Consider the following 13,623-nt stretch of genomic DNA (forward strand, 5'->3'; position numbering starts at 1 on the left):
GATTTGCCAGGCGGGAATATGCAGATATAATTTTATGCGTCGTATGAAGTAAAACACTTTCCTGCACTTAAATAAATGCTTCCCTGCATCATCAGATGTATGCACAGCACTGTTTATTTTTTCATGCATAATGGGGTAAATCATTGAAAAAAAAAAATTGAGAATGACTGTTGTCTACTTGTGGATTGCCTTGGCCAGAACACAGAACACAGACACTAATGGAAGACTGAATGTATTGCTGGTATGTATGAATATGAATCAAATTAAGTGAATAATGTTGAGTATTGTAGCTGTTATGACTCTAACTGACTGCCAGATGTCACTAGTATGACTAGTTAATTAAGGCTTCGAGTCTGTCTTTTTTTTCCCAAATCAACAAAGCAAAGACCTCAAAAGCTTCGCAAGGCTTTTTCAAACCATCTCTACCAATTCTTTGCTCAAATTTTTGGAGCTTTTACCCATGTCACAATTTTGATTTTCTCATTCTAATCAACCCCAACGTGTTATGTTTTTGTGAGGGTGAGTGATCATGATAATGGATGGATGGATGGATGGATTGTGCACGGTATGCCGGCATTGAACGATGTCATGAAGAGGGCAAGGCAGTCACACAGTAAAAGGTAGGGCCTCAGCAAATAAGATGTTTTACTTCCTGTTTAGAGATAGCAGGACCATAAAACTCATATTTCATAAGAAATTGCATCGACAATGTGACAAATGTATTTTATATGCATATATTTGTCTCTGGTATGTGGAAAAATACAATGATCTAGGCCCTTTAATTGCAAGAGGTATGAAGTCAGCCTTAGAAGGTTTGCTCTTGGCTAGTCGGAATCGTCTTGTAGTTCTCATGACTCCAAAACATTAACGGGTAGCAATTTAGAATTAGTTAATGTTTGTCTATTTACAATCATCCATATAACTATAATTTCAAAGGCAAACAAACTTAGCAGTCACAAAATAACAGCTGCGCACACAAACCCAAACTATGAATTCACAATGGAAGTCTGCAAGGGAGATGTTACTCATTGTGATTTTTCTTTATTGTTTTACCCCCAGGCATTTTTTTCTCTTTTTGAAGCCTGATGCATGATCACGTATGCTTGGATTCTGTTTAAAAAAAAAAAAAAAGCTGCTCACTTTTTCTCTCTTTGCATTGTTAGAACATCAAATGACTTAGCATGATTGTACACTTTTAAGAGATTTATGTGATCCAAGTTAGTGCAATTTATAGTAATCAGTTGAACACAATGCCTCTAAGATGGCAAATGTACTTTAAAACAAAACAAAACAAAACAAAGAACAAATCAAACAAACAAACAAAAAAAACCACATCAAGCAACTTATAGAGGTCATCTTTTTAAACGCATTTTGATACTTACTACGCAGTGAGACGAGCACTAATTCATACATTGAAGTTGTCACATTGCAATCATCTTCTTCATCTGTGTGCAACAAAAAGGGTGAATACAAGTTTCTTCTTTACAATACTGTGCAATACAGATGAAATGATTTGTACTGTTTTTAGGCTTAAGCCAACCTTCCACTGGGTGTGTAATGAGCGTAATGAGCTCCATTTAGAATGGCAAATCCACATTTGCAGTTATGGTGGTGATCATGGTAGTATCATAAAAGTAATGCAATAGTAATGGTAATGCCTTACATTTATGACATGAATATAAAATATACCTCAGACTTTAGTCTTTCATTTTATTTACATATGTTCACAATAAGCCCTGCAATTGTTCAAATGTGCTTTTTCACAATCATGTCTCAGGCTACAAAACACATACAATTTTATATCCTATATGTTATGTTCTATATAATTATTTTATTGTTCTCAATTTATAATACATGCTTATTGTTGTTGTTGTTATATTTCTATCCTTTATTATTCAATTACCGGTAAATGCTGCCATACATTTATTGACATGGATATTTTTATGCAAAATTCTAATGATACAAAAGTCATGTCACAAATCACCTTGGTACTGGGGCAGGAAAGCCTACCTCTTTGTATTTTACATTCAGTTAAAATAGCATTCAAATTCATGTCGTTTTTAATTGACAAATATCGGTACCACATATCAAAATTGGGAAAGCTCTCACACCAAATCCACTTACACTCGCTCAAACAAGAAGTGTGACTATCATAGCCCCGTATCCCTCTATGCTTACACATCTGAAAAAGACCATGCGTCTGTTATACTGTACTTAATCATCAATCCGGTCATTTGATCCAAAAATATAATTCCCTCAGTCCACGAGCCACCAAGCATTTGCAGTGGGAATCGATTCGATTCATAAAACCAGCTTCCCTTATAGCCTCCATCCTCATAGCCAAGCAGCTCACAGGCAAGCAGCCAGACTCCTCCTTCACTACCTCTCTCTCCTCCTCGTCTCGGTGACACCTTGCAAGGATGCATTTACAGAGAGAAAAGGCGCAGCGGGGATCGCCAGTGAATGGGACAGGGTAGTAGCAGAATCAGCATCCCACCACCATCACTCGGGCGTAGCGACCGAAGCATGCCCGATCGCAGCCATGACTTGCTCGGCGTCAGATAGCGAAAAGATCGTGATCAACTGCGGCGGGATCCGACACGAGACCTATCGGAGCACCTTGAAGACGCTGCCCGGCACGCGCTTGTCCTGGCTGACGGAGCCCGACGCCTACAGCAACTTCGACTACGACCCCAAGTCAGACGAGTTCTTCTTTGACCGCCACCCGGCCACTTTTGCCTTTATCCTCAACTACTACCGAACCGGGAAACTTCATTGTCCGAACGATGTCTGCGGCCCGCTCTTCGAGGAAGAACTCGCCTTCTGGGGCATAGATGAGACGGACGTGGAGGCGTGCTGCTGGATGAATTATCGGCAGCACCGCGACGCCGAGGAAGCCCTGGACAGCTTCGAGACCCCCGAGCCGGAGGCGCCCGAGGACGACCCGGCTCTCACCGGCGGAGCGGACGGCGACCTGAAGCGCCTGTGCATGCAGGAGGACGGCCGCAGGGCGACGTGGTGGGAGGTGTGGCAGCCCAAGATGTGGGCGCTCTTTGAGGACCCCTACTCATCCAAATACGCCCGGGTGAGTGACCTTACGGGCACAGGCATGGCACGGCACGGGCGGTCTCCCGTTTTCTTTTATTGCGCGCAGCTTCCTCTGCGCACGTCGCGCACTCCGGTGTAGCCATTGCGCATTGCTGCGGGAAAAGTTATCACGAACCTGCATCGGCAAGAGAAAGCGTGGCGGGTTCCGTAGATTTCCGTGGATATGGACTTGAAGAAAAGTTGACGCAAAAAAAAGTTATGCTTTACAAGAAGTGTGTACGTGTACGCGCAACCACATGCTACCCCCATATATATATATATATATATATATATATATATATATATATATATATATATATATATATATATATATATATATATATATGTCATTTTTACACGCAAATGTTCAGAATCCCAACCAACAGACAAATAAATACATTAGGCATATTGCTAATGCTGACCAAATGCAAAATGCCAACAAGGTTCTCTCAATGGCACTTAGTTGTGATGCATTTTGTCCTGGATGCTTTCTCATATTTCTTCATATTCACTTTACGGCTGTAGTTCTGTGTGTTGTGATGGAAGTGTATAACATAACACCCACATTTATACTTCTGTGATTTTAATTTGGAATACTTTATTGTTCAAAAAGATGTCTGTGGCCAATCATTGCTGTCACCATTGTCATTTGACAATTTAATATTACAGCTGGACTGACCCTGCTGATTCACAGTTGATCTAAAGGCCCAATAAAGAAATATAAAGGCCATTTGCCCTTGAAATCAATGTTTATATAGTGACGTCGTTCAAGTTTCTGCATCATCAATAGAGTTATGCTGCACTATTGTCTGGTGAGCTCACAGCATTTTCCATTTCAAAAATAATATATGGAGTATACAAAATGCATCTTTTAAAACTTTCACTGATTCTTCACGTTGATAGCGTAGTGATACACTACTTGTGTGCGGTACAGCTCTTGCTCATTGACTGCGTTAATTGTTGACTTTCTTTGTACGTGCTTGGTGACTGGTTGTCGACCAGGCCTAAGAGAAGTCAACCTTTTGCCTGAAGTCAATTAGAATAGGATCCAGATCCCAACAATCTTTGCCAGGATATAGAAAATGGATGGATGGATAAAGTACATACTTACACATACGCACACATAAAGTACATACTGCATACTTTTGCCAATAAGTCAACACAAATGTATAAAACAGAGGACTAATGTTGCCTCTTGGTAAGTTGTGCTTAAAACACAATGATGTCTTTAAGTTACACCACAGATGTCGAACTCCAGCCCTCAAGGGCCTGTGTCCTGCCTGTTTTGAAAACTTATCTCTCAAACACACCTCATTCGATCATTTTCAAGCTCCTGCAGAGCTTGCTAATATGCTAATCATTGGAATCAGGGGAGAGAAAACTGGAAAACATAGAGGATACTGGTCCACAAGGACTAGAGTTCCACACCTATGAGTGACCCAAAATTTCAACATCCAAGTCAGGATTTTAACCACCCAACTTCCCCTCATTTGCATTAAAATCAGAGCAATGGGAACACAGTACACTCAAGTACAGTGTGCTTGACATTGCGGAAACAGAAAGAGACTCGTTGGGGTCTGTGCATGACATTGGCCGGTAAACATCAAGATCTTGCTTTGTGGATAATGTCGTTAGCCATGCGACATGGGCAATTGCAGACTGCCTTGCGCTCTGACATTGACAATCCCACTCACAATAGTGACGGGCTGCTATTAAAATATGCCGATTATCAATTGTTTAATACATTGATTCATACCAAGGTACAAATGGATTGTACCATGCTCGTGTCAAATTTATGAATGGCATCTGATGACATCCACCACACAGGTCCGCAACACGCCAAATTTGTCCACCTACCTTCGCCTGGATCGAATGCACCAATGAATGCTTATACCATCTGTGTCATTCATGAGTTAGATGTTTTTTTGTTGAGTCTAAAATCAAGTATACTTTTTAGAACTGACTTCGCAGACATGCTTGTGCGCCTGGCAGGAATGCAGCATCTACCACATTCACAAACACGATGCCCCCATTTTACGTTAGGCAGATAGGTACCAGTCAACCAAAAAAAAATGACGTGAGGTATAATTTCAGCATAGAAATACACACACACACACACACACACACACACACACATATATATATATATATATATATATATATATATATATATATATATATATATATATATATATATATATATATATATATATATATATATATATATATATAAAATATGGAGAATTTACCGTGAGACAAAACATGGATTGCAAAAACAGATGCAACTACATATGTGAATGGAACGTGTCCGTGATACCAAGTATAGCATTGATTGACATGCACAAAAGACAACGTCAGTTGTCAGTTGGAAGTGTTAAAAGAAGTGAATATGATCTACAGTATGTGGGCTCCTTTTTTTTAAATCATATATCAATAGAGGAGCTATGTTGGAGAAGTTTGAAATTCTTTGGGAAAATGAAGAATTTTCAATCTCATTTTATGGATACAATTCCTCAAGGCAGAATCATACAATTACTGTGTGTAAAAAAAATCAACCATCTGTGTGACTGCATTACCAGTATTTCCACAAATGTCCTTTTTACGCTTCATGTTTCAAATAGGATTAAATTTGAATCAGGCAACACTGTTTCTCAAAACAACTTTCCAGACATTTGTCCTTTTCACAGACATTTGTCAATCTTCTTCCCAAGCACACTCCCGCTGCATCGAGAGTATGTTGGGATTTTTATGACATATTAGTAAAATACATGTATCCTGTTTGTTCAGACAAAGGCCAGATTGCAAACCTGAGTCAGATTAAAAAAAAAATATACCAAAATCAAACTGTTCAGGTGGCTCAGTGGTGAGCACATCCGCCTCACAGGGACCTGGGTTTAAATCCACCTTTCTTCTGCCTTTCTGTGTGGAGTTTACGTATTCTCCCTGAGCCCGCGTGTGTTCTCTCCAGGCATTCCAGCTTCCTCCCATACTTCAAAAACATGCATGGAAGGTGTATTGGACATTATAAATTGTCTTTAGGGTGATTGGGTGCTTGTTTGTCTTTGTGTGCCCTGCAATCGGCTGGCAACACGTTCAGGGTGTCCTTCGCCTAATCCTGGAAGTCAGCTGGGATAGGCACCAGCAAGCCTGCAAACCTTGTGAGTATCAGCGGCTCTAGAAAATAGATGGATGGATGAACTGTTCAGAAAAAGTAAAAAAAAAAAAAAAAACAGATGTGTCACATATGCTAAATTAAATTTTTGTTGCATTTTTTTGCAATCTGAACAAAACATAGTTTTAGCTTCTCTAAAGCCATCTACTTTGTGTAACCAAATTTGCATATGTGCGAATGGTCGAGTCCAGCGAAACATAGCTGCTCAAGCAAAATCAGAAGCACTCAAAACCAGACAAACAAATGCATGAAAAACCAAATTCGCCTGTTACTGCATCAAGCACATTCTACTTTCTACTATCACATTATCAGTTTGTCATGCGTACAGAAACACAATCTATGCCGAAACACCCAGAAAGGCACAACATGGCCCCCAAAAAATTTGGACTACATGCCCCGACACCAAAATAAAGATGTGCCTGTGCCTATCTACCAAAATTGTGACTGTAGCTTTTATAAAACCTTCTTAGCCCCTTTCACACCAAATAGTCCAGAAAATCTTATTTCCAGGTCGCGGGGGTTCCGGATTCGAAGTTCCTTTGTGCAGGAGGACACAGAAACACTTGGCTAAGGCGGACGCCAGCGGGCGATTCCCTGTAGCCGAGCGCTGCCGTGTCTCCCTGCATGTGCTTTGAGATGCTGTGCTTTTAGGGAAGTGCACGCCATGGACTGGTCTCCAGTTGTGGCGGGGTTTCTGATCCCTGACATAACTCTGCTTCAGTCAGATGTTCAAGCGCTGCACTTGCTGCGTGATCCGTGTATTTGTTTTGTGTTTTTGCTTGGTGGAGGGCATGTCAGGAGGCACCAAAGTGCTCTCTAAGTGCGGGTATTGTAAGTATTTGGGGGGGACTAGGACAGCCAAAGCCAGTTTGCTTCAATAACAAGAAGTAGAAAGGAGGCAAAGTCACAGACGGATGGGTTGCTGACGCCCTCCTTCGGCTGGCGCTTCCGCATCTCCCAGCATGTTGTTTATGACAAAAAGCTATAAAAAGAATAGAAGGACTAATCACCAACTGTAGTGGGATTCTGATCCCGTTCTATCCATCTATTTTTTAAATATTTTTTTAAAGCTTCAAGGCACCAAATCACTTGCTCAAGGTGGGCGTTCCGTCAGCGACTCGCCTCTTCACGTAGTGAAAACAAATTGGCCTTGGATGTCCTCTTCCCAGAAAATACTCAGTAGAATCTGTTCCAGAGCACTCATCCACCTATCAATTTGCTCTCCTGCCATTATTTTAAAATATTAAACTGGCCACACACAGTGAAAACGAAGCGTGATGGCGGCAGCTGTTATCCTAACAACACACTGTCAAGTTCAAACAAGCAATCAACATTAGTAAGCACAACATGCCCTCCTCAAGCTACCCGGGAAGACACTCATTGCAACTAGGTGTTTAGAAGGTTCCTGGTAGACGCTTAGAGGAACCGTCCAGACCTGGAGTGTTTTTTTCTTGGTGTGAAGGGAAAGGGGAACTCAATCTACCTGGTTACAGCAGAAGAATTCCTGTGTTGTGAAAGGGGCTATTTAGGGCACCGAGCAGCAATTTAAATAAGAGCATGAAAACATTTGCTTCCTCTAACATACCCAATTATTATTGAAGGTTGAAAGTCAATAGTCTTTCGTTATGCTCATAAACAATCCCAATTAACGACACAATGTGAGTGTGATATTGTAATAATGGGCTGATGAATATTTACAGTTCATTAAGCAGACTTTTTCTAAAATTGTGTGGTATGCATATTTGAGTTTAGTCAAAATCATATTAGTGCCAAATAAAGTCAGATGCACAGACAAATGTGTGTCAGCCTATCAAAACCACGTCTTTGGTTTCATTCCTTTTTTTTTCTGGCAGCAACATACTTCAGTGCTGTTTATTTCAGTTGGAAACTTTATTGAGATGCAAGACATTATATTAAGTGCCGGACATTAGTCAGTACAAAACAACCGGAAAGAAGATGAGGAAAGTCAGGAAAAGCACACTAGAACAACTGAAATCCATTTAGGGTTAATCCTAAGCACATAAAATGATGGCATCTGCATGCTGACTCCCATTTAGTTTTAATGTGATTGGCTAATTCTGAATACAGCCACATCTCCAGAAATGAAAGCGCGCGCATGCATGTTTATGAAATCTCGTAGCGCTGGGTATTGTGTCTTAAAGGTGTATTGGAATATATTACGATACAGCAAAGGTGTATTGCGATATGCATAGCAATATATTGGGCAATGTTTGTGAAAGAAAAAAAAATACAAATCTATGGCATATATTTTAACAATGACTGAAAAAACAGAAGGAATTTATTAGAATAGACAAATTCTATTTATTCTTTTTCTGAAGCCAAACATATTGACATTTATGAGCACACAATAAAAATTCTTAAAAAAAAAGCAGCGTGTCCACATGTGTTGATTTCAAGCATGCCTTTCAATGTGTTAATATGTCTTGAGCAGTTGAGAATACTTTTTCAGATGGCACTCATGTGGCAGGACTCCAGACGTGCCTCTTATTGCGCACCACTCTTCTTTTTCTGCCAGTTTTGCTCTTCAACCATAAACAAATCAGATCTTTGACGTCGCCGGTGAAAAAAAACAAAACAACAAAAAGCAAGGAGAAATCTATTGTTATAATTTTTCAAACACAGTGAAACAGTGAGATGGTCGCTTCTGATCAGGTGTTTTTCTTCATATTACAAAAATTATTTCGCATATAAAAGAAACCAAACAAAATTAAACAAAACATGAAATCTCAAAATTGCCATATGAAGTAAACACATGATATTATACTGCTCGTTAATATGGCTGCCCCCTCTGCTACCTCTGCTTCACTCGAAAGATAATGTATTGTAACACTTTATGTGATCTTTTTGAATGATCTGTAAAATCGTGTAAAACACGAGTCATAATATGATAAAACTCATGATATGAAAACCACTCCGGAGTGAATTGATTTAAAGAAAAAAAGAATGTCATTTTACAGAGCTGATGCAATGGAAATTGAACGTTGTATTGCAATATGCGTGTTGAGTATTGCATCGATACCATCGCCCAGCACTACACTTTTGTTCATTTTTAGTTTAAAAAAAAATTCCGTTTCAGTTGACTTGTACAAGTTACAGGTCATAAAGATGGTGGAAAATGTTTGTCTTTATTATTATTATTATATTTTTTTTCCCATTCACACGAGTACATTCATTTTGACCTCTGCATCTCCGCATTAGAGTCATCAGTGAACACACACTGTTGGTGACAGGTGCAGGGGGCACCTTAAGCACCGAGGGAGCAGTTTGGGCTTTTGCGGTCTTGCTCAAGGGCACCGCAGCCATGTTTTGGAAGGGAATGGTCTTGATACGAGGTAAGAAATTAGTATGGTGCCAGTGAAAAATTCAGCTGGTTACTAACATGACTTCATGAGCTGCACGGTTTACTCAAATGTGACCTTAAATTTTGGCACCACTGTTCTTAATCAGTCTTTATGACACATGATAAACAAAATACACCAGATAATAAGAAAACAGTTAAATGAGTGATGGAAACCCAAAGGGCTGGCAGTAAAAAAAATAAAAATAAAAGCAATTGAATGACAGTGAAGGGCAGTATCAACATAAAAGCAGAGGTGACTTTGATAATGCAGTCTACATTTTGACTGCCAATACAGTAGCAAAAAGAAAGCTTGGGAAGATGGAGGGGAGGGTGCCAGTGCAGCAGCATCTGCAGTAGCAGCCGCAGCACTTCAGGTCTGGCAGCCCCTCACTTTCACCTGATTAGCTCAATTTATGGCCAAGGGAATGTTGAATGAGGATAAGAGAAAATCAAGGCGCATTGCTATCGCTTGAAAAAACAACAAAAAAAACAACACATCATCGGTCACTTTCTGTGATTTTTTTAATCACACGTTTCCCACTCAGTAATGTCCGAGTCATCATCACTGGCAGCATTGGTTGTTTAAGAAACCCAAGATTTGTTAGCCGAGTGCTGCAGAATTGCAGATTATTCTTCTTCAGATTCAGGTCCTCCAAACTCACCCCTGCCTACTCTTCACCCATCCATTGTGTGCTACCCTCGCTTCATTGGTGGATGTTATCCAGCTGACTGCTTGTGCTATAGCATAACACTGCAGTGGCTGTAGAAGCTGACTGCGCTGTACTCTGCAGCACAGGACAGAGCCGCACACTGTGAAAAGGGCTGTTTTAGGTCTGCGGTGGTTGGGGGAGGATGCGAAGGCACAAAGAGGAAGGAGCAGTAGCAGAAAATGAAGAGCGGGCTGGGGGTTCATTTTCCACCCCCCAAAACCCATTTATTTTTTGCTGAGCTTGGCATGCTCGCTTGCTCGTACCCTTTTATCGATCCAGTTGTATGTCTCAGCTCATCTTATTCAGGCGGATGTCTCAGCTGAATGGTGTTCCTTTGTGAGCAAATCGTCATACGCATATTGCCCTCTCTCTTTGTCAGCCTTTCGCCTCGCCTTCAAATGAGGTAGATGAAATGGTAACAACCAGTTCTCCGAGGAAAAGTAACTTGCATTATTGCCAAAATGCCTTTGATAATCTAGATTTAAATAAATGAAAGCCACTTTGACCAGTGACCAATGCCCCACTTTGCATTGATATCCATCCATCCATTTTCTAGTGACGCTTAGCCTCACAAGGGTCGCAAGGCTTGCTGGTGCCTATCCCAGATGACTTCGGGCAGTAGGTGGGGGACACCCTGAATGATTTGTCAGTCAATTGCTGGGGCACACAAAGATGAACAACCTTTCACACACCCAATCACAATTTAGTATTGTCCAATACATCTGCCATGCATGTTTTCGGAGTGTGAAGGAAGCCGGAATGCCCGGTGCGACCCCCAAGCGGGCTCAAGAAAAACTTTCAAACATCCACACATTTTGGAAGGGGTGTGTGATATGTATCAATATTTCATGCCCTTTTTTGTTTGTTTTAAAGCCACAGTTTATAATATTTCAACAATTAAACAATTTTTACATAATCGTAGGTCTAGTAATTATTATTTATTTTAAATGGGCAGCGCTGCTCAGCGGGATCCCGTCATGTTTCTTTTAGCTATGAAACGCAAAGAAGGAAAACTTTCACGAGCGTCTGTGAAATCACGTTTTAGATGTCGGTTTGTCTCTTGTGTGTAGCCAAGCAATTTTCTGGTTTCAAATAAAAATGGTAAAAAGAGAAAATAGAAAATTTGTATTGCATTTGGAAATAAAAAAAGGAGAAGAAAGAGAAGAAACACAGAAGAAAAAAACAGAAGACATTGCAAAGTGGTTAGCGCGTTCGCCTCACAGTTCAGGGACCCGAGTTCAAATTCAATTGGCTTCCTGTTGGGGGTTTGCATGTTCTCCCCGAACCTGTGTTGGTTCTCTCCGGACACTCCGGTTTCCTCCCACTGGGAAAGTTACCTTCTTGACACCCATAATTTAACTCGATATACTGCTAGGGTCTGACCTCGAACAATATAAAAAATGCTACATGAAAGTAGCATAAACACAGCTACTGGAAGTAACTCAAGCCGATAAACCAGGATGTGAACGTGATTGGCAGCCAAAGAGCAAAGAGTATAAGTCACATCGAGAGCAGGATCCTACCACTGGGTAAAATTGCCTTGTGTGAACCAAGTGTTTCACAACTTCTCGACAAAAAAATGTTGCGTCTAGAGGACGCAGTTTGATTTGAAAGTATGCGTAGCGGAGGCAGGGATGCAGGCAAACTGGAACACTGAACAAATTTTGGGATTTCAAGGTCTGAAGTTTAAGGTCTCGACACATTTTTCAGCAGCCAGGGAATTAGGAGACATTGCGCACCATTGAAAGCTGAACGTGTGAAACCTGAGTGCATTTTTCTCAAAAGTAGGGATTTCAACTTGACAACATTCCAAAATAGTAAACCTTCATCAGTCTTTGAGCTACATCCATGTATTACACATCATTTTGAAGGAAATTATGTGTAGAATTAGAATACAGTATATGAATACACCATTTTTGGGGACATAGGCCTGGTTGCGTGAAAATACATCACAGTAATATTACCCCTCTTTTCTCGTTTACTGAGCTGAAATTTCCAAAGATTCCTTATGTTTTCAACAATCCCTTCTCGCTCTCCCCTTCCCTATCTGGCTGATTTGTTGCACCGCAGGCAAAATATCCACCAGGGTCCCCCTTCCCCCTCTGTGCTTTTCAGGATAATGCTGCAACAGAGCTTTTTTTTCCCTTCGTGTCACCAGAGAGCAAGAGAGAGGGAGCGAAAGAGAGAAAGTGTGCGAGGGAGAGAGAGAGAGAGGGAGAGAGAGAGAGAGAAAGAAACTGTATTTGATGACATGACAAGACGTAGTATTTAACCTCTGAATGATCTTTACTGTCATCTCATCACACAAGTTGTAAGAGTTGCCATTAAGATCCAAAGCAATCAAAGAAGCATAGCCAATAACTAGCGGGGAGAAGCTCAGTCTTGGTTTGTAGGTGCACACACACACACACACACACACACACACACAGTGGATTGATTGCTGTACGACTGAATGATATCCTATGATGTGAGGTGAAGCATTTCAGTGTGTTATGAATGTCTAGGTAATTATTTTCACAAATGAAACATTATTTTCATGCTAGCTGAAATTTAAAATATTTTAAAACAAAGGAACACATAAAACTACAAAAAAAAAAGTTTATATATTGAGGACTGAGGCAAACTACTGATCTTGAGATATATTAATTGCATCCTTACCTGTCAGGGTACAGTATCAATACTCCAAAATCTGATATTGACACTGTCACTGTGTGATGCCCACGTATATGATGGAGTACACATATTGACTGTGAGTGTTAATTTCTGATGATACTATGTGTGTATTTTATCTCTTCCTTCCTGTATCCTCCATTAACTGCTACCATTTGCACCTGTCAAAATTCTAATGTAACTGACGACAAAATGAATGGCTAGATAAATTGCCTTATAAGTTTGAATCATCAACGAAGAAATGAACAAAGAATTGGAGTCTAATGCACACTAACCTTTGCATGAGGTCAATCCCAACATATCCAAAGACTTAATGCAGTCTTAATAAAGTATTTACAGGCTCATTAATAATCAATATACAAACAATTCACCATATGAGATTGGAGCAAAGTGGGGCTCCTGTTTTTTTTGTTGTTGTTGTTGGGTTTGTTTTTTAAGAGAACATTTTCAACATTGTTTGGTAGGAAGATCTTCACAATAGTTTTGAAAATGAAATATGCATATCATTATGCAATAGTAATGTCACCGTTTTGTTTTTTTTCCATCTACTGTACCGCCTCTAACATTAAAAACATTCTCTTCAGTGATGCTGTTCAAAAACTATTTACACATACAAACAATAT

At 40.2% G+C, this 13,623-nt stretch overlaps 1 protein-coding gene across 3 annotated transcripts in view; it reads left to right on the top strand.

The window, feature by feature from the left end:
* Positions 1-2,472: 2,472 nt before the first annotated feature.
* The window catches only part of LOC148410204 (voltage-gated potassium channel KCNC1-like), a 50,251-nt gene continuing 39,100 nt past the window's right edge, over positions 2,473-13,623 (top strand). For all 3 annotated transcript variants that reach the window (XM_088436926.1, XM_088436925.1, XM_088436924.1), the window contains exon 1: positions 2,473-3,085. In XM_088436926.1, coding sequence (XP_088293052.1) covers positions 2,543-3,085 — 543 coding nt within the window. In that variant the 5' untranslated portion in view covers positions 2,473-2,542. The remainder of the gene's footprint in view (positions 3,086-13,623) is intronic.

Source organism: Hippichthys cyanospilos, chromosome 16 (genome assembly GCF_059441005.1).
Source record: "Hippichthys cyanospilos isolate Australia breed blue-spotted pipefish chromosome 16, RoL_Hcya_1.0, whole genome shotgun sequence".
Taxonomy (NCBI): Eukaryota; Metazoa; Chordata; class Actinopteri; order Syngnathiformes; family Syngnathidae; genus Hippichthys; species Hippichthys cyanospilos.